This window comes from Dama dama, chromosome 6 (genome assembly GCF_033118175.1).
Source record: "Dama dama isolate Ldn47 chromosome 6, ASM3311817v1, whole genome shotgun sequence".
In the NCBI taxonomy this organism is placed as follows: Eukaryota; Metazoa; Chordata; class Mammalia; order Artiodactyla; family Cervidae; genus Dama; species Dama dama.
In genome coordinates, this window is record NC_083686.1 from 22,837,579 (window position 1) to 22,859,190 (window position 21,612).

The 21,612-nt window shown below is 40.6% G+C and overlaps 1 protein-coding gene across 3 annotated transcripts in view; it reads left to right on the forward strand.

The window, feature by feature from the left end:
• The window catches only part of PAQR3 (progestin and adipoQ receptor family member 3), a 27,075-nt gene continuing 5,463 nt past the window's right edge, over window positions 1-21,612 (forward strand). Inside the window, exons 1-7 of one of the 3 annotated variants that reach the window (XM_061145730.1) lie at window positions 1-338; window positions 3,928-4,090; window positions 8,829-8,984; window positions 12,045-12,242; window positions 14,594-14,684; window positions 18,174-18,322; window positions 20,949-21,068. In XM_061145730.1, the coding sequence (XP_061001713.1) occupies window positions 154-338; window positions 3,928-4,090; window positions 8,829-8,984; window positions 12,045-12,242; window positions 14,594-14,684; window positions 18,174-18,316 (936 nt within the window). In that variant the 5' untranslated portion in view covers window positions 1-153 and the 3' untranslated portion in view covers window positions 18,317-18,322; window positions 20,949-21,068. Of the gene's footprint in view, window positions 339-3,927; window positions 4,091-8,828; window positions 8,985-12,044; window positions 12,243-14,593; window positions 14,685-18,173; window positions 20,800-20,948; window positions 21,069-21,612 lie in introns of those variants that run through there. The other 2 variants (XM_061145729.1, XM_061145728.1) reach the window with 2 other exon arrangements.

Here is a 21,612-nt window from a genome sequence, read left to right on the forward strand (position 1 = left end):
GCGGAGCCGGGCCTGGGCAGCGGCGGGGCCGTAGGACCTCGCGCGGCGTCCGCGGGCTCCGGGGCGGGGGCTGCGGCGGCGGCAAAGCCCCCTCCCCGGGGAGGCGGGGCCTGGGTGAGTTCCCCGGTTGGGGAGCGGCGGCGGCCGGGAAGGATGCATCAGAAGCTACTGAAAAGCGCACATTATATCGAGCTGGGCAGCTACCAGTACTGGCCCGTCCTGGTGCCCCGCGGCATCCGCCTCTACACCTACGAGCAGATCCCCGTGTCCCTCAAGGACAACCCTTACATCACCGACGGCTACCGGGCCTACCTGCCTTCCAGGCTGTGTATCAAAAGGTACAGACTGGCCGCCTCCGCTGGGTGCGCCAGGGGGGCGCGCCGGCGGCTCCTCCTCCTCTACACCCTTTTTGTCTGGTCCGCCTGCTGCTTTCCCCGCTGTTCTCCGCGCCCCTTGTTCCCTAGCTGCTCCATCCTTTTCATCCTTATCTGCCACCTCTCCTCTCTTCGTGATCTTTCTTTCTCCCCCTCCGGGGTACTTGATCCATGGACTAATGACGGTAACAATGACCATAATCACTAACTCCAGTGGGGCTTTGCTGTTTACAAAAGGTTCCCATCCTTTATTCCATTCGGCGTTTATTGGGGGTACATGTTGGAATCGACCCCACTGGCAATGGCCAGGACATACTTGCTCCTGTGTATACCTAAGGTTTGTTTATTTTTAAGGCAGCCCTATGGAAATTCAGATATTTGGAGCCAGGTAAATGCCGGTATAATAGGAAACAAGTTCACATGGGCATATAAATTTTTAAAAATTCCTGATTCATGCATTTAGTAGATAGTATGGAGCCCCTGCCAGTCTCCCTACCAGGTCCTACAGAGGAACGCAGGTGTGGCCCTTGTTCTCATGAATCTACTGAAGTCTAGCCTGGGTGACACATTAAAGAGCTAATTACACTCTTATGTAATAACCATTGTGAAAAACGCTGTGTGGGAAAAGCACTATAGCAAAGGGGGCCTATAACGGGGTGCTGCCCTCCATTAGAGCACTATAGAAACATCTTTAAAAAAGGAATGTCTTCATCATCTACATTCTTAAAGTTGAGTCCCTTGAAAGCCTGGGTTTAAAAAGAAAACAAAACTGAAAAATTAGTGTTCTAGTTCTTAGACTAGATTTCTGTTAAAACTCACTTGCCTGCATGCTCAGGCTTTAAGTCATATACAACTCTTTTGTGATCTTATGAACTGGAGTCCACCAGGCTCCTCTGTCCATGGAATTCTCCAGGCAAGAATACTGGAGTGGGTTGCCATTTCCTTCTCCAGGAGATCTTCCCAACCCAGGGATCAAACCTCCATCTCCTGCATTGACAGGCAGATTCTTTACCACTGAGCCACCTGGGAAGCCCTAAAACTCACTATATGTACTTCATTTCAGGACCCCACTTTAGGAGAATTGACATACTGATGTTGGCTAGCTCTAGGTCAGTGTAGTGACAAACCCCACTGCTGGAATGTGAGCTATTGAATTGCTCAAGGAGCAACCACATGTTTGATGCTTGATCTTCTTTTTGGCACCGTCTTCCCGCTGTCCTTTACCCTGCCTTTAAAGTAAGATGACATCACTGTCCATCTCTGCTTGGCTTCAATGAATGGCCCACGGCATTAGACAGTTTGAATCCTGAGTGCCATTTCCTCCCCATCACCTTCTTTGCATAAGGTATTACACAAGAAATCAGAGCTAGCCCCTGCTGTGGATGTGAAGTTCCACATGGATAGAGCGGGGTAATGAATTATCTTAAATAATAGCTTTAAACCCACCTCTGCATTCTTATGTTAGGGTCCAAATCCCATAGATCAAGGAGTGGAAATATAGTGCTTTAGATCTCAGGCCATTGAGTGAAAAAGACTTGAGTATGCAGGTCAGCCACTTCAGAACCATGGGACCTTGAACAAAAGTTAGCCTCTCCCAGCCTCATTCTCCCCTTTTGTAAGAGTGAGGGTATTTACAGAAGCTGCTTCAGAAAGTAGTAAGGATTAAATGAGTCCCTGTGTATGTAAATACTACATCCAGCCTGGCACATAATAAACACTCAGTAAGTGGTGACTTGTTAACACCATGAACATCAAATTTGAAGCCGGATAGATGATGATGAAGAAATTGTTGATTTTGCAGCTGATCAGAGTATGTGTCTAACTTCTCATTGATTAAGAGTAGATCCACTCCTAGGGATGTTCATCTAAGTGTCCTTGCTACCAGCTTGGTGTTTTCCAGGCTCAGCTTTTGCCCTCTCTTCTTTTAGCTGCCCGGAGGGCCAGCTGTATGTCTCTATCTATATAGATATACGGAGGGGTTTAGTATGTCACAGCTATTCTGCCAGTACTCTGTTAGTTGGAAGGAACATGCCATGATTGTGCCTCTCTGCTCACTTAACCAGCTTACACTGAGTTTTACCACATGAAAAGTTCTGAGGTGTAACGGATGTGTATTGGCTGTCAGATAGTCCTGGGTTTAGTTATGTTTCCTCACATTCCTGCGTCTCTTCTCCCCCTCCCCAATATAAGTAGTGTTTATACTTGGAGCTTGTACAGGATAAAGCCTGACATTAATGATATGAGATCCATTCTATCCTTGATGAGCGTTTGATTGTGTGAGACTCCAGGATGTTTATGACATGGGAAAATGGGAACCATGGTGACTGCTGCAAATTCTGTTAGAGTTATACGTTTGCGTGCATGCTCCCTCATACCTGACTCTTTGCAACCCCATGGAATGTAGCCTGCCAGCCTCCTCTGTCCTTGGGATTTCCCAGGCAAGAGTACTGGAGTGGGTTGCCATTTCCTCCTCCAGGGGATCATCCTGACCCAGGGATGGAACCCAAGTCTCTTGCATTGGCAGGTGGGTTCTTTACCACTGAGCCACCTGGGAAGCCCTATTTAAACTGAAACCAGTTAGGGCATATTGAAAGAGGGCAACTAGTACTGATAGTAAAAGTAACCTATTATTCCAACAAAGAATAAACTCATGCCACCTGGAAACTAGTTTGGTTTCAAAACAGCCTCAGCAAAGTTGTTGCAGCATGCCTGTCTTAAAGGACATCTCTGGAGGATCCATTTGTATTTGTCCTGCTTCTCTCAAGTCCATTTAACTTTGCACTTGCATGTTATATATACTGAAGTGAAAGTGAAAGTGTTAGTTGCTCAGTCGTGTCCGACTCTTTGTGATCCCATGGACTGTAGCTTGCCAGGTCCCTCTGTCCATGGAATTTTCCAGGCAAGAATACTGGAGTAGGCAGCCATTCCCTTCTCCAGGGCATCTTCCCAACCCAGGGATTGAACCTGGGTCTCTCCTGTTGCAGGCAGGTTCTTTACCATCTGAGCCACCAGGGAAACCCGGTATATACTAAAAAGGTATTTTAAAGTGTGCTTAAGCTTAGCAGGTTTTCAAATACCTATTACTGAATGTCAGACTGTGTTAGCTAGCACCCAGTTTTAATCTGCATGTTTATTTCTGTAGATACGTTTATTTCTGCATCTGATCTGAGCAGGACCCTTTGCTGAGAACAGTGGTATCATAAAGATGAATGGTGCCAGTTGTCAGGGAGTTGATATGCTGGAGAATGAGATGGAATTTATACATAAATAACTGAAATGGTAAATATAATAAGAGATGAGAAGGGAAAAAAAAAAAAAAAAAAAACTGTAAGATCCCAGGATTGATGGAGTTGTGGAAAAACTTAAACTAAATGGTACATTAAATTTAGAAAGGCCAAGATGGAGTTAAGGGCTTAAAGTAGCAAGTATTAGATAACGTCCGCCACCAACCAAATTGTCCCTACCCTTATAAATGCCTCCACTGAACCAGCAGATCTGAATCTGAGCTGCATGTTTGGTGTGTGTGTTTGTTTGTTTGTTTTTTTTTTTTCAGTTTGTTCATTTTATCTAATGAGACAGTAAACATCTGGAGTCATTTGCTGGGTTTCTTCCTCTTCTTCACGCTGGGAATATATGACATGACATCTGTGTTACCTTCAGCAAGTGCATCCAGAGAAGATTTTGTAATTTGTTCTATTTGTCTCTTCTGCTTCCAGGTAAGTCTCATTTCACAAGCACTATTATTGATAAAGAGAACTTTGGTCAGACAGGCTTGGGCAGGTGACCTTACTCCACACCCACCACTTGCTTCAAAGAGCCCCAGAGTAGCAGATAAGTTAGCTTATTCGATTTCCTAATATAAGCACCCAAAGTATGTTTTTCTGAGAGTGTATATGAAATCCACCAAGTTTTAAAGATTGAGAAAATTTCTTTCTTTTTTCTTCCTTTCTCTAGACTTCTGTGCTATAGGATTAACACAGAGATAGAAATCTCTGATTGTATTCTATTTGCCAACTGAAGCAGAACCCTATTGTGTGCTGAAAACTTGTTTGGGAACATTTCTCACCTTTTATAGGTCTATGACTTTTGTACTTGTTTCCCTATTGTCTTAATTCTGATGCCTCCTTTTGCTGATATTAATCTTTTCTCTCACTTTAATGTTAATTTCCTTTGGGCCTTTTGCACTTTCCTGATTTCAAATACTTTCAGTTTCTTCTCTGTGTCATTTCCTCCATTGACCTAACATGTGATAGTCCCTCAGAACTTTCACTTTTCTTCAGGAATCTGTAAAAGGGCCTTTAAAAGTTATGTTTAAATAATTTTTCAAACAGGAGTTTCTAAAGAAGAAAGCTAATACGGACCAAAATCCAGTTGATATTTTTTAAATTAAAAAAAAAAATGCAAAGTACAGATAAAGATAAAAATGGAAAGAAAAAGTATCATCCTTCCTCCCCCACACATAGGCCAGCGCTTCCAGCAGTTAACTTGCAGCTGCCCTGAAAGGGGAATCCATGTCAGCCACACAGTTGTTGCTTTCATTGTGTATTAATCAGTTTCAGGCCTTCATCATCTGACTCAAAACTTTGGACTTAAATGATTAAGAAACACAATGGAAACATCCCCCTCTCCCTTTTCTTCTAATTCTAGTTTCTAGAATAAGATTTTTAATTTCTTTGAGGGAAAGAATACTCTGTATTTTTGTGTTATTATTAGGAAATTATTTTTTCTTTTAAGTATTTTTTTCAGAATACTCTTTCTCAGGTTTAACTTTTGTCCCAATTGGAGCCTAAACATCTCTTAAAAACCTATCTCCATTTTTAAAATGGAAATGAATCTATTTACCTGTCTCAGACAGTAAAGAATCTGCCTGCCATTCAGGAGACCCGACTTTGACCCCTGGGTCAGAAAGATCCCCTGGAGAAAGGAATGGCAACCCACTCCAGTATTCTCGCCTGGAGAATTCCATGGACAGAGGAGCCTGGTGGGTTACAGTCCATGGGGTCTCAGAGTCAGACACGACTGAGGGACTAACACACACGCACACTGTAGACTAAGATGCTCTTATAATCAATAATCAGAAAAACTGGTTTATGCTCTACTGCTAGTTATCTGGATACTATCTCCTTTGAGGATCCCACAAGCTTTCCTCTGACCCTTGGCCTGCCCTTTATCCTCCCAGCCCCAGCTGATGTTAGTTCAGGGAATATATGTTTATTTTCATTGTGGTTTAAGAAAGCACTGCATTGCAAAACTGAGAAGATGAAATAATTAAAACTCCTGCCAATGAAGAAACGCCTAAAGTGTTAGAGTGACTTGCTCAAGGCTCTTCAGTAGGACAGTAAAGTCCTGTCCTCCTAACTGCTAGTGCGGTGATCTTTCTGGTACACACAGCACAGCTTGCTGAAGTCACATGAGCATGCCTGCCCTACTTACAAATACCATTTTTGTTATTTTTATAATATTATATTTATAACTTGTTCACCCGATTTCCCTGGATTCTTCGAGTCAGCAGGCAGCATGGTAAATCATCACTGTATGTATTAATACTGATGTACATTTAACTTTTTAAAGATATATAACATGTTTTTCTCTTTGCTGTGCTTTTTAAATGCTCATACTTTCCTACCAACAAGATAACAGAGTCCATTCTGAATAGTAGAGTATAATTTTAGGGGCTTTGCACTTTCCCAGAAGTCTTTCTGTCTTAGAGAAAAATAGAATTTGAGAATGCCTTTCCCAAGATTCAGATCCTTAGCATTCATTTCAAGAAATATTTTTTCATATCTCCTGTCTATAGCCAGGCACTAAGCCAGTTATGGGGAATCTGGTGCAGAACAAGCCAGCCTGTCATCAAGATCGCATCACAGAAGGGAGAGTGAGGCAGGGCATTGAAGCCTAAAAAATGTGTGGACAGGCCCGGAAGCAGGAGACAGCTTAGCACTTTCTGGACTTGTAGGTGGTGTTGTTTGTGTTAGACCCTAGGAAAGTGGAGAACAAGGATGGAGAGATAGGCAGGGGCCAGGTCCCACGGTATCTGGTTATTATGGCAAGGATGTAGACATAACGCTCTGATTATGTCTACCTGGATGAAGTGAGATATTCCACAGAAGGAAAGTTTCCAGAAAACAGACATACTCAATATGTCAGATAATTTTTCAGCCAGTTTTTTTTTAAGCAACTCTAACAACATGTCCCTTTCAAAACAGAACATACTTAGTCTAGGTTAACTTTTCAAAAATTCACATGTCCTCTATGAATACCATATATTTTATTAATCCTTTCCACTTGATACTGTTATTTTTCTCTTTTCACTTTTATTTTCCTTTTCACAATGAAATTAACTTCCTTGTTACTAACTTTCTTTTTATTACTATAAGATACACTCATATAGAAATTCGAGCAAACAAGTGGTGTTTGGAAGAAAGTATTACAAAAAGTCATTTGAAATTCCACTTCCACGTTGGACATTTGGGTTAAAATCCCTCCAGATGTTTGTGAATGCACACCTGCCTCACTCTTGCCTGCCTACCTTTCTGTCTACCTCCTTCTGAGCTGCATCGACTCCGCTTACTATTTATGTCATTCAGCACTGTGGCAATGAGATCTTTTCCAGTCAGTGAGAAGGTACCCCTTCATGTTCTCTGGATTTATCCTTTTATCTCAAGGATAATAGAAAACATAACTTCTTAAAGTTATGTTTAATTGAGTCAGGTGCACTCTGACTTGCAGTTTAGTAGCCAAAGCCACAGAGCATTAAAGATTTTAGATAGCAGAAGAAATGAGACTCTAGTTAGGAACCTTGCTTTGAACGTTGATATTGAGGCTGTGGGGACTGGTTTGTATATTGTTGTTTGTTTTTAGTCGCTAAGTTGTGTCCAGCTGTTTGGAACCCATGGTCTGTAGCCCACCAGGTTCCTCTCTCCATGGGATTCTCCAGGCAAGAATACTGAAGTGGGTTGTCATTTCCTTCTCCAGGGGACCTTCCCAACACAGGGATCAAACCCACACCTCTTGCGTCTCCTGCATTGGCAAGCGGGTTCTTTACCACTAGCACCACCTGGGAACTGCATAGAATGGCTAGATGACCGTTTACCTGGCCCACTTTCCCCATCCCCACTGTCCTTGCCTTGGTCTAGGCTCTAGTCATTGTTTCCTAAGGCTAGAGCTGTAACCGCTCATGTCAACCTTTCTGTAAAGGTGCATTTAAAATCTTCAGTAGTATCACATAGAGTCCATCATATTGAAGTTAAAACTCCTTGATGTGTAGGACTTGTCCTAATCACAGCATGAAGAAGACCGCGTGACGTCGTTCAGGGTGCTGTGTTGAATAGCTGCTTTTGCTGTGGTCCCACCAGTAAACCTGTGCACACCAGTGATTCTGTCCTTGATGAACGCCAGGGCAATGAAGGTGCGGCTCAGGGGAGCCCTCTGATGAAACAGGAACCCTCTTCCTCCCGCAGCTCCCTCCGACGGGTGCACACATGCGCCCACAGGCCCAGTTCCTCCCTCCTGTTTTCTAACTGTGCTCTGCACCGTTCCTGCAGGACTTCCAACATCACCATCTGTTCACTTGTCCAAAAAAACCTCTTTGATAGCAGAGGCTTCATCTTTGTATCCCCAGTGCATGACATGCACCTGGTATTTAATGACTAGAGGGAGTTCAGCTATAGAAACCTTATCAGTCTTCAGAGCAGCTGATTGAATCAGATAAGCTTTGCTCTCAATTTGGCAACGTATAGTCAGCATAAGTCACAATTATTTTTCCTTGAATTCACCAAAGCCGTGTTTAACTTAAAAGTAAACTCTGTACAATGAAGTCTCATACAGACATAAAAGGTCTTATATTAAGTGGAAAAAAACAAATAGCAGAACGAGCTATACAATATGATTTCGTTTGATTAATTTAAAATGTGTTCTTGTATGTATGTGTGTATAGACTTCTATTTCATGAGGTGTTTGATATATTCATTGAAAATGTATGGACAGACACATAAAAGATGTTATCAGTGGCTATCACTGGAGCATAGATTGACTGGGTAGGGCTTATTTTTTTACATCATCAAATTCCATGGTGTTTTGGTTTTTTTTTTTTTTTTCTTCTTTCTAAGGACATATCTTCTGTAGTAAGCAGCTTTTAAAAGGAAACTTATTCTTGTATCAAAATAAGATGTAGTAGATAGATTTCCTTCTATTGTACTACTCATTTAAATTGTTTATCTTATAAAAATAGCTATCATTATAGATTTCTTTCTTTATGATTTTTGTCCCATTTTACCCATGAGGAAACTGAGGCTTAAGAAAATGACATATAGGCACAAAGCCAGGGTCCATGTCTAGGTCTGTTTGGCTGAAAACCTGGGCTTCACCTGACCACTCCCTGAACGTCATGAGTGAGCTGATTTTATCATTTTGTCTGTTTCACTTTGATGAAATTTGCTTTATTTTCCCCAATAGGTCTGTATGCTTTGCTCTGTGGGCTATCATCTCTTTTCCTGCCACCGATCAGAAAAAACCTGTCGGAGGTGGATGGCATTAGATTATGCAGGAATTTCTATTGGAATACTGGGCTGCTATGTCTCCGGCGTATTTTATGCATTTTATTGTAATAATGTAAGTAACTTAAAAACATTTTACATATTCCTTTTCAGGTATAGATCTTTTATCTTTCCATGATTCCCTTGAACTCATGAGTAGACACATAATTAACTTCTCGAAGAAACAATAAAGTCTAGTGGAGGCATAAACTCATTTTTCAAAAGGGCCCCATGATCTCTAACATCTGTTATCAGTTCCTACTCCTTTTACTGATTTTCCATGGAAAATATGTATATGCTATCTTCTGAAACTTAAACATTAAATTTTACTATTTCCCTTCTAAAACCGTATAGCTACCCGATTCCTCAGACGCACATTACACATCTTTTATTTTTGTGTTGCTGGAGTTGAAGACCAAGTTAGCACTCATTAAAATTTTCAAGCTAGCTACTGCTTTCCATTTTCCCTTCTTATCCTTTACTCCTCTCTCAGTGCGGGGGGGCGTGGTGAAGAGGAAAGTATATCTGTCAATGTGTTGACCCATATTCTTACGTAAGAAATATATTTTCCTTTCCTTAGTCTTATATTTAGAGTCAGACCTAGAGACAGACCAGATGGGTGGTGAGTGTTTTTAATAAACGTGTCTACTCTGAATTCTAACATATCTTGTAGCTCAAACAGTAAAGAATCTGCCTGCAATGCAGGAGACCCGGGTTCAGTCCCTGGGTTGGGAAGAGCCTCTGGAGAAGGGAATGGCAGTCCTCTCCAGTATTCTTGCCTGGAGAATCCCATGGACAGAGGAGCCTGACGGACCACAGTCCATGGGGTCGCAAAGAGTCCAACACGACCGAGCGACTAATGCTGCTACTACTCTCTGAATTCTTGATCAGCGCTGCTTTCTGAGCCTAAAGTTACAAAAGTCAGTTTTTGCCTTGGGTAAGCAGCATTTGAAACACAGTGATCAAATTATACAGCAGCTGACCTAAATATATTGGCCAACTCCCTCATCTCATGTCTCAGTCAAGAAGGCAACTGAACCTTCCATGGGCCCAGTCAGTCTAAGGCCTCCCATTCAGAAAGGCCCCGTCAACCTGCCTCTCTTTCTCCTGCCCCCCACCACACTATTTTCTCTTTTCCTTTTTTCCTTTTATCCTTTCAGAGCCAAAACTGAGCCACTCTCCCAGGAGCAGTGGGCCTGCTAGTCACTGGATGAGTCTGTTCTGCCCGAGCCCTCCCTGCGGAATGGGGGTCCAGACTGTACCCCCAGCCTTCACTCCCTGGAGGGTGGGCTGCAGCTCAGGAGTCCTTTGATTGTTGGGAATTCTTAAGTAGGATCTTTGTCACTCCACAATAATAGAGAAAAATGGCAACATGCTGAAGTATAAAACTAGCAAAGTGAAAAATCATGATATGGTTTGAATGTAAGAACATTATTAATGGTAGCCACTTATTCATAAGCCATTTGTTTTTCAGGCCTGATTACGTTGGAATAGAAGCATATAATTAAATATATATGTCATTTACTCTGTTGTAAAGTAGTTTGGTTTCAGTAGTAAACTGTGCATGTCTGCTCACCTTTCACAACTTATTTGTTTTACATGAAAATGTTGACATCTTTAAAAATAGGCTTTTGAGTATGTAATACTAGAAGTATTTTGCTGATCTTATTATGTATTTCTCTGAAACCGGTTTTTTGTTTACCTCTTCCCAAGCATATCTGATAATCAAATAGACTAGTGGGACAACTGTAAATCTTTTTTTTTTTTTCAGAAGAACCAGAACTCCAAGGTAGATTAAAGAGGAAAAAAACAAAAATCTGTTAGAGCTAATACAGTCCATAATCAGTTAAAGGAAAAATTGTTTTCTTAACTCTGCTATCTCATCATTTAACCAAATATTCAGTTGCTCTAATGACACTTTACCTTTTAAGGAACACAGGCTGCTTTGAGAATGAGATTGAAAACTATGGACCCTCCCATCCCAGATAATATGCATTTGGGCACAGACTGATCAGTCATTTTGACATGTGAGTTTCAGGAAGTTGTAATGGTCCCAGAGAAGTCCTTGGAGCCCAGGTTAAGAATTCTGTCCTAACTGAGTTGTGAGGACAACTAACAACTTAGGAGCTTCAGGACTTGCTTTTCAGCCTCTCGTTTAGATACCTAAATATTCTATAAGTCCTTCACACTTGACATATTTTGAAATGAATGATATTTCATGCTTCACCATTTTCTACCCCCAGTACACACACCCCCTCATGCTGGATCACCTTTGTTCTTTTGCTCCACTCGTAGAAGCTCTTTGCGCCGCCTTTTCTACAGCAGACAGTTGACCTATCCTCTGCTGCCCTATCCCATAGACAATCAACCATTAAGATTTTAGTTTATTTCAAAAATGTCTCCTGAATCTGCTGCTCACATCTGTCTTCCTGTTCAGCAACAGTCCAAGCTATTTTCTCCTTGAATCAAATATTTAATACCCTCCTAGCTAGCTTCCTGTCACCTCTTTTTTTTTTTTTTTTTCTTTTTCTTTACACTGATGTCAGAGTTATTCTAATAAGATAGTTTGAAAAACAACCACATCATCTTTTTCTTCAAGAGCTCTGCTATTCCTTCAGCGCCAGCTTGGAAAAGTTACAAATACATAGCCCACCAGTGTGTCTGCCTTTCAGGCTCCCTTCACAAAGCTGCCTTGCTCCATCGCACTGCCTTTTCCTCGAGAGCTCCCTCCATAACTCAACTGCAGTCCTTATCCTTTGATTATAATTATCTCTTTACACATCTGGCCCCCTCATAGCCTGTGAGCTCACCCACTGAGCGAGCTCAGGTCATAAGTGTCTTTGTTTCCACAGGGCTTCAGTTGCCCCTGGCATATAATAGGTACTCAGAGAATGCTTTTGTGTGAATAAATGTGTTCTTTACCACCTCACTTTGGGGCCTGGTTTGTCATCCTAAGAGACCTGAAAACTGTGTGCAGTGTACGCTGTTTTAAGGAAGGAAGGTAATCATGTTTGGAAGTGAAAATACCAAAATAAATACAGTTTGGAATGTGTCCCGTAGAAGCCAAAATAAAAAATTGCTCATTGCCTTCCCTTATTGTCAACGACAATTAAAATGCGATGTCCTTTCATTCTAGTATTGGCGTCAAGTATACTTGATCACCGTGCTTGCTATGATCCTGGCCGTGTTCTTTGCTCAGATCCATCCCAATTACCTCACGCAGCAGTGGCAGAGGCTCCGTTCTATCATCTTCTGTTCTGTTTCCGGGTATGGAGTCATCCCTACTCTCCACTGGGTGTGGCTCAATGGAGGAATCGGTGCTCCTATAGTTCAGGTATGCTGAGTGTGGTCAGTATGTTCCTGTTCTTTTTGTCCTTTTAATTTCATTCCTTTGGGTAAAGTAGTGTACTCTGGCCAAGCGGGTGGGTCTTTGTCATTTATAATTGCATAATGATGCAGTAATTTTTCACATCTATATGTTAATAAATAAATAAAACATACTCTGCAGCATAGATTCTAATTCCTCTTTTCTTCTGAGATGTATTTCTGTAAGATCATACGTTCTTAACTTTCTTTCTGTTCACCTTGGAATGTAAATATCCAAGTCCTCCCTGTAAAGGAGGACTCCTAAGTTTCCAGCTTTGGCAGCTGGGGCAAGGTCAGTGCCAGGAGGAGCAGCTGATTTGCTTGTTTGTGGAAGAGGAGTTGGGAAGGATTTCTTCTTGGACCTCTTGAGTCTGCAGTACCTGTGGGATGTTAATGTGGAGATCGGGTGTGGATTTAGCTCAGAGATTGAGACTAGTAATAGAGATTTGAAAATCTCTTGACAGCCAGAGCCATGGGACCATATTCTACCCCTCAAGGAAAATATATTGAGAAATAAAAGACCATTAGTTGTTATGGGGAGAATTGGAGTACATAAGGAAGAGCCTCAGTGAGAATTCCTCAGCATTCTGGAGAAGGGAGTTAGAAGTTAGACCTAAATTCTTAGAGATTTGTATATAAATGCTCTAAGTATGTGCTAGGGAGTAAACGAGAATTTTTAACGTAACCTAATTATGCTGAGAAATCTAGAAGAAATTGCATATACTTGTTGCAGTGGGACCTTTGGAATGTGGAGATTTAAATGCAGATTTTATTCAAAAGAATTATATTTTTTTAGAAGAGAAGAGACTAATGGTACGCCTACATACTATTGGTAACAGCATGGTGGAAATCATCTGCATACAAAGCTAAAAAGAAAGGAAGTCTGGTGTAGTGAATTGAGTGATATGATTTGGCTGTGTTGCCAACTTGAGAGTGAAGGTGATGCTTTCTTTATAAGACTAAAAAATTGGCATAAAGGTGTGATAGTGGTGATGAGTAACTTCAGTGATCCTGGTATCTGAAAACATCATTTTTGTGACAGTTTTGATGCCCAGAAAATAGAATGGGGAAGTGCTACTCTCTTAATAGATTCAGTCCTAACCAGAAGTGAATAATTGTTGACACAGAAGTGAATGTTTTGGGATGAGGGAAATGCATCTTTTTAATCTTATCATATGGAGAAGGAAATGGCAACCCACTCCAGTACTCTTGCCTGGATAATCCCACGGACAGAGGAGCATGGTAGGCTACAGTCCATGGGGTCGCAAAAAGCCAGACACGACTGAGCGACTTCACTTTCACTTTCAAGCTTATCATAAGCTTATCTTGTTATAAAAGAAAGAGAACCAGATCTATTAAACCAGTAGATTTTTAAGAAATTCAGAAAAAAAATAAGTATGGGGGGGTGTGTGGGGGAAACTTTCCTGTGTTCAGCAATCTTAAAATAGAAATACGGCTTAGGAAGACTGGTTCTCTAAGATGGAAATCTAATGTGAACAGAGATCATACCAGTGCAGAAACAAAGGGAGACTTGCAGAGAAATTCTCCAGTAAGGTCTAGTTTTAAAAAGATGGAGAGAGAGGCACTTGACCAAAGATGAAAAGTTCCAAACAGCTAATCCTGGAGGTACGGTGGAGCTTTGTTCTAGAATGTTTGTAGAATCTGGGGTTGATTGTCTGAGAACATAGGATTTAGGGGAGAGGGGCTCCATGATGATTCTCAAATATATGTAGATGGAAGAAAAGTCATTTTTTTTTATTTCTTAAATGGCTTCTTAGTTAATTAGGTTTATAACCAGAATTAGGAACAAGGTGTATAAATTAGAGCTGGCTGATTTTCTTAGGGCAAGGAAAAGCTTTCCAAGAGAGCTTTGCACAGTAGTGTTCAAGAGAATCATATATCTGGGATGGTGGAACAGATACCACTCTTGGGCTGAGCGTCTTGGGTCTTTTCCAGCCACAGATCCCTGTTTAGTCTCTCTGCTTATTCAGCTGGTAACTCCATTCCCGCATGTATTCCACCCAGGCACCCACGTTGTAGATTAGAGTTGGCTGCCCTTTGCACTTTGACCCTGGTGAAGCTTCAGCTGCTCACCATGACCCTTAGGGTAGTCTCTGTGTTCCACTCCTATGAAACACTTCCTAAAGTATTGAGAGCTAGGTTTCTATTACTGGAGACTGTAAGATTTAATAGACTTAAATCCCACCTATAAATTCTAATTCTCTGTGTTTAATTATATTAATTAGATTTATAATATCAGTAAGTTGGAAGTTGAGTCACAGTAGCAAGATCTGTGAAAAACTATGTTTTGCTTTTCAGGACTTTGCACCCCGTGTAGTTGTGATGTATGTGATTGCTCTTCTTGCTTTCCTGTTCTACATTTCCAAAGTTCCAGAAAGGTATTTTCCAGGTAGGTATATGTTTTTATAATGGTTTTATGACTTTAGTCTAAATAAGTGGTGGAGATATATATGTCAGAGCATCAAAACAGATTTTTTTTCCAATTTACTGTTTATAGAATGGCTTTTCTCAAATGTTAGCTAAAACCTGAACTCTCAGATGGCTTTCACAAACTTTTTCTTTCATTGTCCCAATAGAAGTTGAGTCCAGTAGATAGGGTTACCACCATTTCACTTCCCATTTCAGTAGTGAGTTCTCAACCACTGCTTTTTTGTGGAGCGTTTTGTTCCACAAAAGTTGCTTATATTTAAAAATTAATTTATATGTACGAGATCCATAAAACAAAACTAGAAGCAAAGGAAAATAATAGGATAATGAAAATAAGACAGGTTTAGGATTACTTCACAAGTATGTGTGGTAAGTTTCTGTAAAATATATAAGGCCCATCAGTCTGACTTTCAGCTTCCTGGCACCCAGTGGTGAGAGGAAATTAAGTTAAGGATCTTCATGTCCCCAAGATTTACACAAGCCAGAAACTTAAGGACAGATTTCCCTGCTTCAATTTAGGTAAAAAAGCCTTCCGATAGAAAAGAACTAAGAGGACACTGGGTAAAGAGAATAATGTTCTCCAAAGCATGTATTTGCTTGTTTTGGAGCTTCAGCTCTAAAGTCAGATGACTTAGGTTCAAATCCCCCATCAGCCCCTCATTAGCTGTATGCACTGAAGTTACACAAGACTTCTCAGGCCAGTTTCCTTCTCTGAAATGTGAAGGTAATGCTTTTCTCTCCTGGGTATTAGATGAGAACGTGCACGTGAAGCATTTAGCTCAGGTCCTCACCAGCAGTGAGCACTCAGTAAATCTTTGCATCTCTTGCTACAGCGCCCCCAGCCCCAGTTCACAAATGAGTGTGTGACTCAAGAAGGGACAGGGGAGCAAGCCCAGCAGTAGACTGAGCTTGGGCGCCAGGCAAGAGTACCAGGAGACAGAGAGTAGTGGTTTTTCGGTGTGGGGGCTGGAAGTAGGGAGCTGTTTAAGTTCAAATTGAAAATTGTCCTCCCTCTCTCTTGGGTTAAGAACCTCTTCCACAGTGAATTGAAGATAGTGTGCTGTTTGTCACCTGTGTTGGGGAAGAAAAAAGGGTGAGAAACCTTGAACTAGAGAATGAATAGACTGCAGAACCTCAGGCATTCTTCTGTGCACGTGATCTTTCACTACTGAGTTTTAAATAAGGATGGAATACAGAGAAGAACTTCTGTATAAACATTAGGATTTGGGAACATAACTGGGACATGTGCCTGAATTGAAGACCCACCCATGTTCTAGGCAGGGTCAGAATTCTCCTCAGAAAACACATACATACAGGTAGAAAATTAACTATTGAAAGTTCTCTACACTCGTGATTATAGCCATCATGTTTTTAGGCCCTAAAATATTCAGATCAGATGTTCTCAGTTGTCTAATACAGGACACCTATAAATGGTCAAATGTTATGTAACTTTTCTCAAGATGAGCTTGACATAAAATGTGCCCCGTGTAGCTGAGTGTGTGGTACATTTGTGCAGGGGAGATAACAGAGTCCATGAAAAATGAAAAGTCTCTGCAGATAAAAGTGATAGATAGTGTCAGGTGTTCATGAATGCATGGCTTGGAAACCTTGTCTGGTCAGTCCTCACTGGTGACCTGGCTCTAAAGAGAAGTACGTTGTGGTAGGGAGATGGTGGGTGAATACTGTGACATCAAAAACCTTTTCAAACCTAAGAACTTAGTTTCAGCTCATGTCAGTTTTTTGTTGTTTTTTTTTTAATGTAAACATCACAGTGGCATTTGTTGGGTTCAGTGATCCCCAAGTTCTCCATGGACAGAACTCAGTGAATCTGTAATATCTGCATTACAACTGATCAGGTTTATGATCCTCGGTATTTTATGCTTTAAAAATGAGTCTGTGAACTTCACTGGGCTGTCAAATGATTCCATGGCACCAAAAAAAATAAATGAAAGTCTAAGAACAGAAAGGATTCTGTTGACTTACACTTTAAAATCTACACCCTATACTGATTATTGTTCTTGGTAGAGAAGACAGAGGTTAGAGAATATTTACATTATGTGACCATAGATGCACCAGGAATTACATTTCAATTTCTATAGTTCTGTATTTTGTTATTTTTCACTATGCTTCTTACCTGTTAGTTATTTAATCTCCTTGGAATTTATACTGTAACCAGAGAGAAATTAATTCTCCTAAGTTGTTATTCTCTTTTCCAGGGGATCTTCCCAACCCAGGGGTTGAACCCAGGTCTCCTGCACTGCAGGCAGATTCTTTACTATCTGAGCCACCAAGGAAGCCCATATATGAACTAACCAGCCTTCGTTAATTAACCTATTTTTTGTTGTTGTTGGTCAGTTGCTCAGTCATGTTCTACTCTTTATGGCCCCATGGACTGCAGCACGCCAGGTTTCCCTGTCCTTCACCATCTCCCGGAGCTTACTCAGACTCATGTCCACTAAGTCAGTGATGCCACCCAACCATCTCATCCTTTGTCGTCCCCTTCTCCTCCTGCCTTCAATCTTTGCCAGCAGCAGGGACTTTTCCAAGCAGTTGCCTTCACATCAGGTGGCCAAAGTATTAGAGCTTCAGCATCACTAATTACATTTTTCTATTTGTTCCATTTATCTGATAGTACAAGATGCAGGTCTGAGCTGTCTCCTTACACACCTGCTTAAAATTTAAAATGCTTCAAACAGACTTATACCCAAACACAGCTGTGTCTCTGCTTCATGCCTAATTAACTCCATGACTTGCAGCACTAATTTCCATTGCTTCTTTCATGTGATGTCTTTTCCTCACCAGATATATATGTTGAGACATGGGAGACAAAAGGTCAAAGTCCTGAAATTAACCACATCTAGATTTTGAAAAGACATTTGGAATAGTATTTCTGAAATTCACCAGTACTCTTCATAAATACAACCTTAAAGTCAGACTCAATATGAATTAATCTTTTTTTTAGAAAACATTTGGGTCTGAATTAATTTCAGTCAGTTTCTGAGACTGCCAAAATCTTTTTGCTGCTCAGTCACATTTCCAAGGCCAGAGATGGAAGTATATTTTTATTTAACATCAAAATCAGTTCAGTTCAGTCGTTCAGTTCTGTCTGACTTTTGCGACCCCATGGACTGCAGCATGCCAGGCTTCCCTGTCCATCACCAGCTCCCGGAGCTTGCTCAAACTCATGTCCATCGAGTCAGTAATGCCATCCAATCATCTCATCCTCTGTCATCCCCTTCTCCTCCTGCCTTCAGTCTTTCCCAGCAACAGGGTCTTTTCCAAAGAGTCAGTTCTTCGCATCAGGCGGCCAAAGTATTGGAGTTTCAGCTTCAGCATCAGTCCTTCCAATGCATATTCAGGACTGATTTCCTTTAGGATGGACTGGTTTGATCTTGCTGTCCAGGGGACTCTAGACTAATCAGTACTCTTTTCTCTCTGCCTTCCCTTGCAGGACAACTAAACTACCTCGGATCAAGCCACCAAATATGGCACATCCTTGCAGTAGTGATGTTATATTGGTGGCATCAGTCGACGGTGTATGTTATGCAGTATAGACACAGCAAACCCTGTCCTGACTATGTTTCACATTTGTGAATTCAGGTATGGCAGCCTGGGTGTATTCAGTTGTTAAGCAATATATAATGGGGAGCTCTAGACCCCATCATTTCTTAGATTCCCATTCGTTTTTCCTTTATCCCTCTGATTGGGTAATATCATGAGTAATATTTTATAAATATGGAAAAATATACTTGGGGATCAGTAATAGTAACTCCTTTGTGGGCCCTTAAGACTACTAACTTGCTGCTTGTACAGAAAGTGAAAATTTTGGTTGGCTTTCCCTAAGAATCATCTGAATAACCTGAATGTGAAGCCAGTACTCCTTTTCCTAAGCACCAGCTTAACTTCCTTAGGAAGAGTTCACCTCTGTTACAAAGTGGAGTTCTCGGGTGTGGTTCCTTTAACAGAAGACAGAGCAGACGATCAAGTTTAAGTGCCTGATGAAGGCAGCGTTTGTGATGGCCTGTGCTCAAAGCAAGCTGATCGATTCTGAGTAATCACTGGCCTTTCCATGGCTGGTTTGTGAGAAACCAGCACTTCAGATCTTATTTCCTGTAGGTTCTCTTCTTAGGAGTGCTGGACTTTTTAGTTTGCCAGAACAAAACTTTAAAACCTCTTCTTCAAGTTGAGAGAGGTGTTGAGAAAGGGAAAAGAACTTTCATTGTCATTTCCCATCCAATAAAAATCATACTAAGAACCAATTACATGACAGGTGACAAATTCTGTGGTCTAATTACCAAGTTATCGGCCATTTAAGCTTTTCGGTTTCCAGTATTATGATTTAATCCCATATAGAAGAGTTGAGCTCCTGCCCACAGACGGCAGATTTGGGGCTCCAGAATTCCTGTAACAGCAGACTTTTCACCTCTCTGCGTTTGCGGTCTTAATTTCTTGATGATGGGGATTCCCAGGTACATGGTGCTACTTTTTAAAGGCCACAGAATCCAGATGGCCCAGTTCTTGACACTGAAGTGAACCTTAAGCCTTAGAACAAAGTCATGCAGATGCCCCGTTTGATGACATGACTAATTCACCTGCGTTCTGGCCTTTCTCTCTGTATGCATGTGTTAGTATTGCACTGAGAACTCCCAGTATTGATACACACTAGCTAACATTTGGGTCTGATACTTTATTGTATATATTAAAAAATAGATCTCGCTGCCCTGTACCACAGCCTAGCACCCTTGATTTCTGGTCTTCTCATATGCATAAGTTAAATCCCTTAAAGTAGTCATTCATAAAAACATGTTGTTTTTTGGAATGTAAAATATTATCCAAGTTTCTGAATGGGTTGACGTGAGCTGCTTTAATTACTGGTGTATATTTAAAACATTGGCCTTTCTAAGTATCAGGAGGTGTTGATTGATAGTGAAGTTTATTCCCAAAATGCCACTTAAACATTCAATATTTAGAATGTTACTTTAATTGCCCTAGTTTATGCATCTGTAAAATTTTGTGTTCCTTCTCAGTGTAGTGTTGCTGGAATATGAATTCCCATGCGAGTATCTCAGCAAGGCGAATTCCCCCCAGTAGACTAAGGGCACACCCCATTCTACCCATTACTCTGATGGAACACCACTGTGAAAATGGCTATTTTAAAAGAACTGGCCAAAAGAAAATGGCCAGAAATTTGATCTGTATGCTTAGTGAAAGAAGATTTTGGGGAAATGAAAAATAGGATATATTTTCTCTAAAGCATCCCTATTGACTTACATGATACTATTGCTTTTAAATAGATATTTTGTTGTTTTTGCCAAACAGAATATACTGAGTAGTTATAATTAATTTAAAAATGAAGGAAAAGTCTATTTTAGGTCTGGCACCATTTTTAATTATAAAATCTCAAAATAAAAACATTATTCATTTTTTTCCAATTTTTAGAAAAAGTCCTTTTTTGTTATAGTGTATGAGTTATTTAATCCTTGACATCTGAATTGATTGATAAAAATGACCAATTTTAAGACTTCTTGAATTTAAAAAGCATACAGGTCTGACTGAAAGAGCTAAATTATACCACTGTAAACATTTCATCTTTTCATGAAAATATTAAATATTGTAAGAAAGTTCTTTTTTTATCTTGACTATGATGTACTTATTATAAAGTAGGGAATGAACAAATGTGGATTGCTGTCAACTATAAGCACTTCTGTATATCAGCATTTATTGACCACCTACTGTGTGCACATCACTACTGGCAAAAATTTTAAGACATTGTTAACATTAAAGAATATTTAAAAATTGCCTATGAATCTGAGCCTTGTAATAATGTATATTTTTGTTTTTGTAGATTTATTAAAATAAGATTTTAAAAGTACACTATTCAGCTACAGTACTAAAGTACTAAAAAAGACTGCTTTTAATTTTACCAATGTATAAACTATAAAAGCTCTTTACCTATAGACTTTACATTTTAAAATTATTCATGGCTGTTTTAAATTGTCTGTAGTGATTTGTAAGGTAGTAGTTAACTCATTTAAGGGGATTATCTTTCTACATAAAACTGCTTTCAAATAGCAAGATTGTGCTTGTCTTCTTTGTTGTTACACTAAGAGCAATTCAGTGAGCTGCATGGCAAAATGTGTATTATGTAAATAAACTGGGTTTATAAATATATAAGTGCTGTTTGTCTTTCTTTATGATACATAACAGCTTCACAATCATGTTTTAGAATCAGGAATGAAGCTTCAGGGAGTGTGTGTCCCATCTTATGGCATCCCACCCGGACAGAGTAACCGATTTGAAGATTGGCATTGACTGGCATAAAGCTGTACAACTCTCCACTCGGCAGGTACCGACCTAGAGATATCTTTGCTTGCCCTGCATTAAGTATTAAGGGGCATAGCCTGCACGTCTAGATTTCTGGTGAGCCGAGTAGATCTGTATTCACTTGTAATGATCATTCTGGGCAATTTCACCCCTGCCAGAATATGTGCAATGAAGAGTCAGCTCAGCTCTTTGGGGAGGGGCAGAAGTGTCTTTTATGTATGTGCGTTATCACAATAACTGTGTTTATACCGAAAAGAGGTACAGATGCAATTGGGTACCAACATCCCCTGAAATTCTTTACCATACTTGCTGAGTAGGAGAGCGAGAGAATGATACCAGACTTGAAACTACCTTTGAGAAAACATTTTCAGGAAGGAGAAGCAGTAACACTGTGGGCGGTGGTCTCTTGTGAACAGTGAAACTTCCATCCTTAGAGGGCAGGCATGATAGCCACTGAAGTCAAGTTACACTCTGCAAATCCGGGATCAAAAACACTGCAGAGCACACACATAAATTCAGTAGCGTTGACAATCTGAAGAAAAAGTGGACTGTCTTTTCAAATGTGC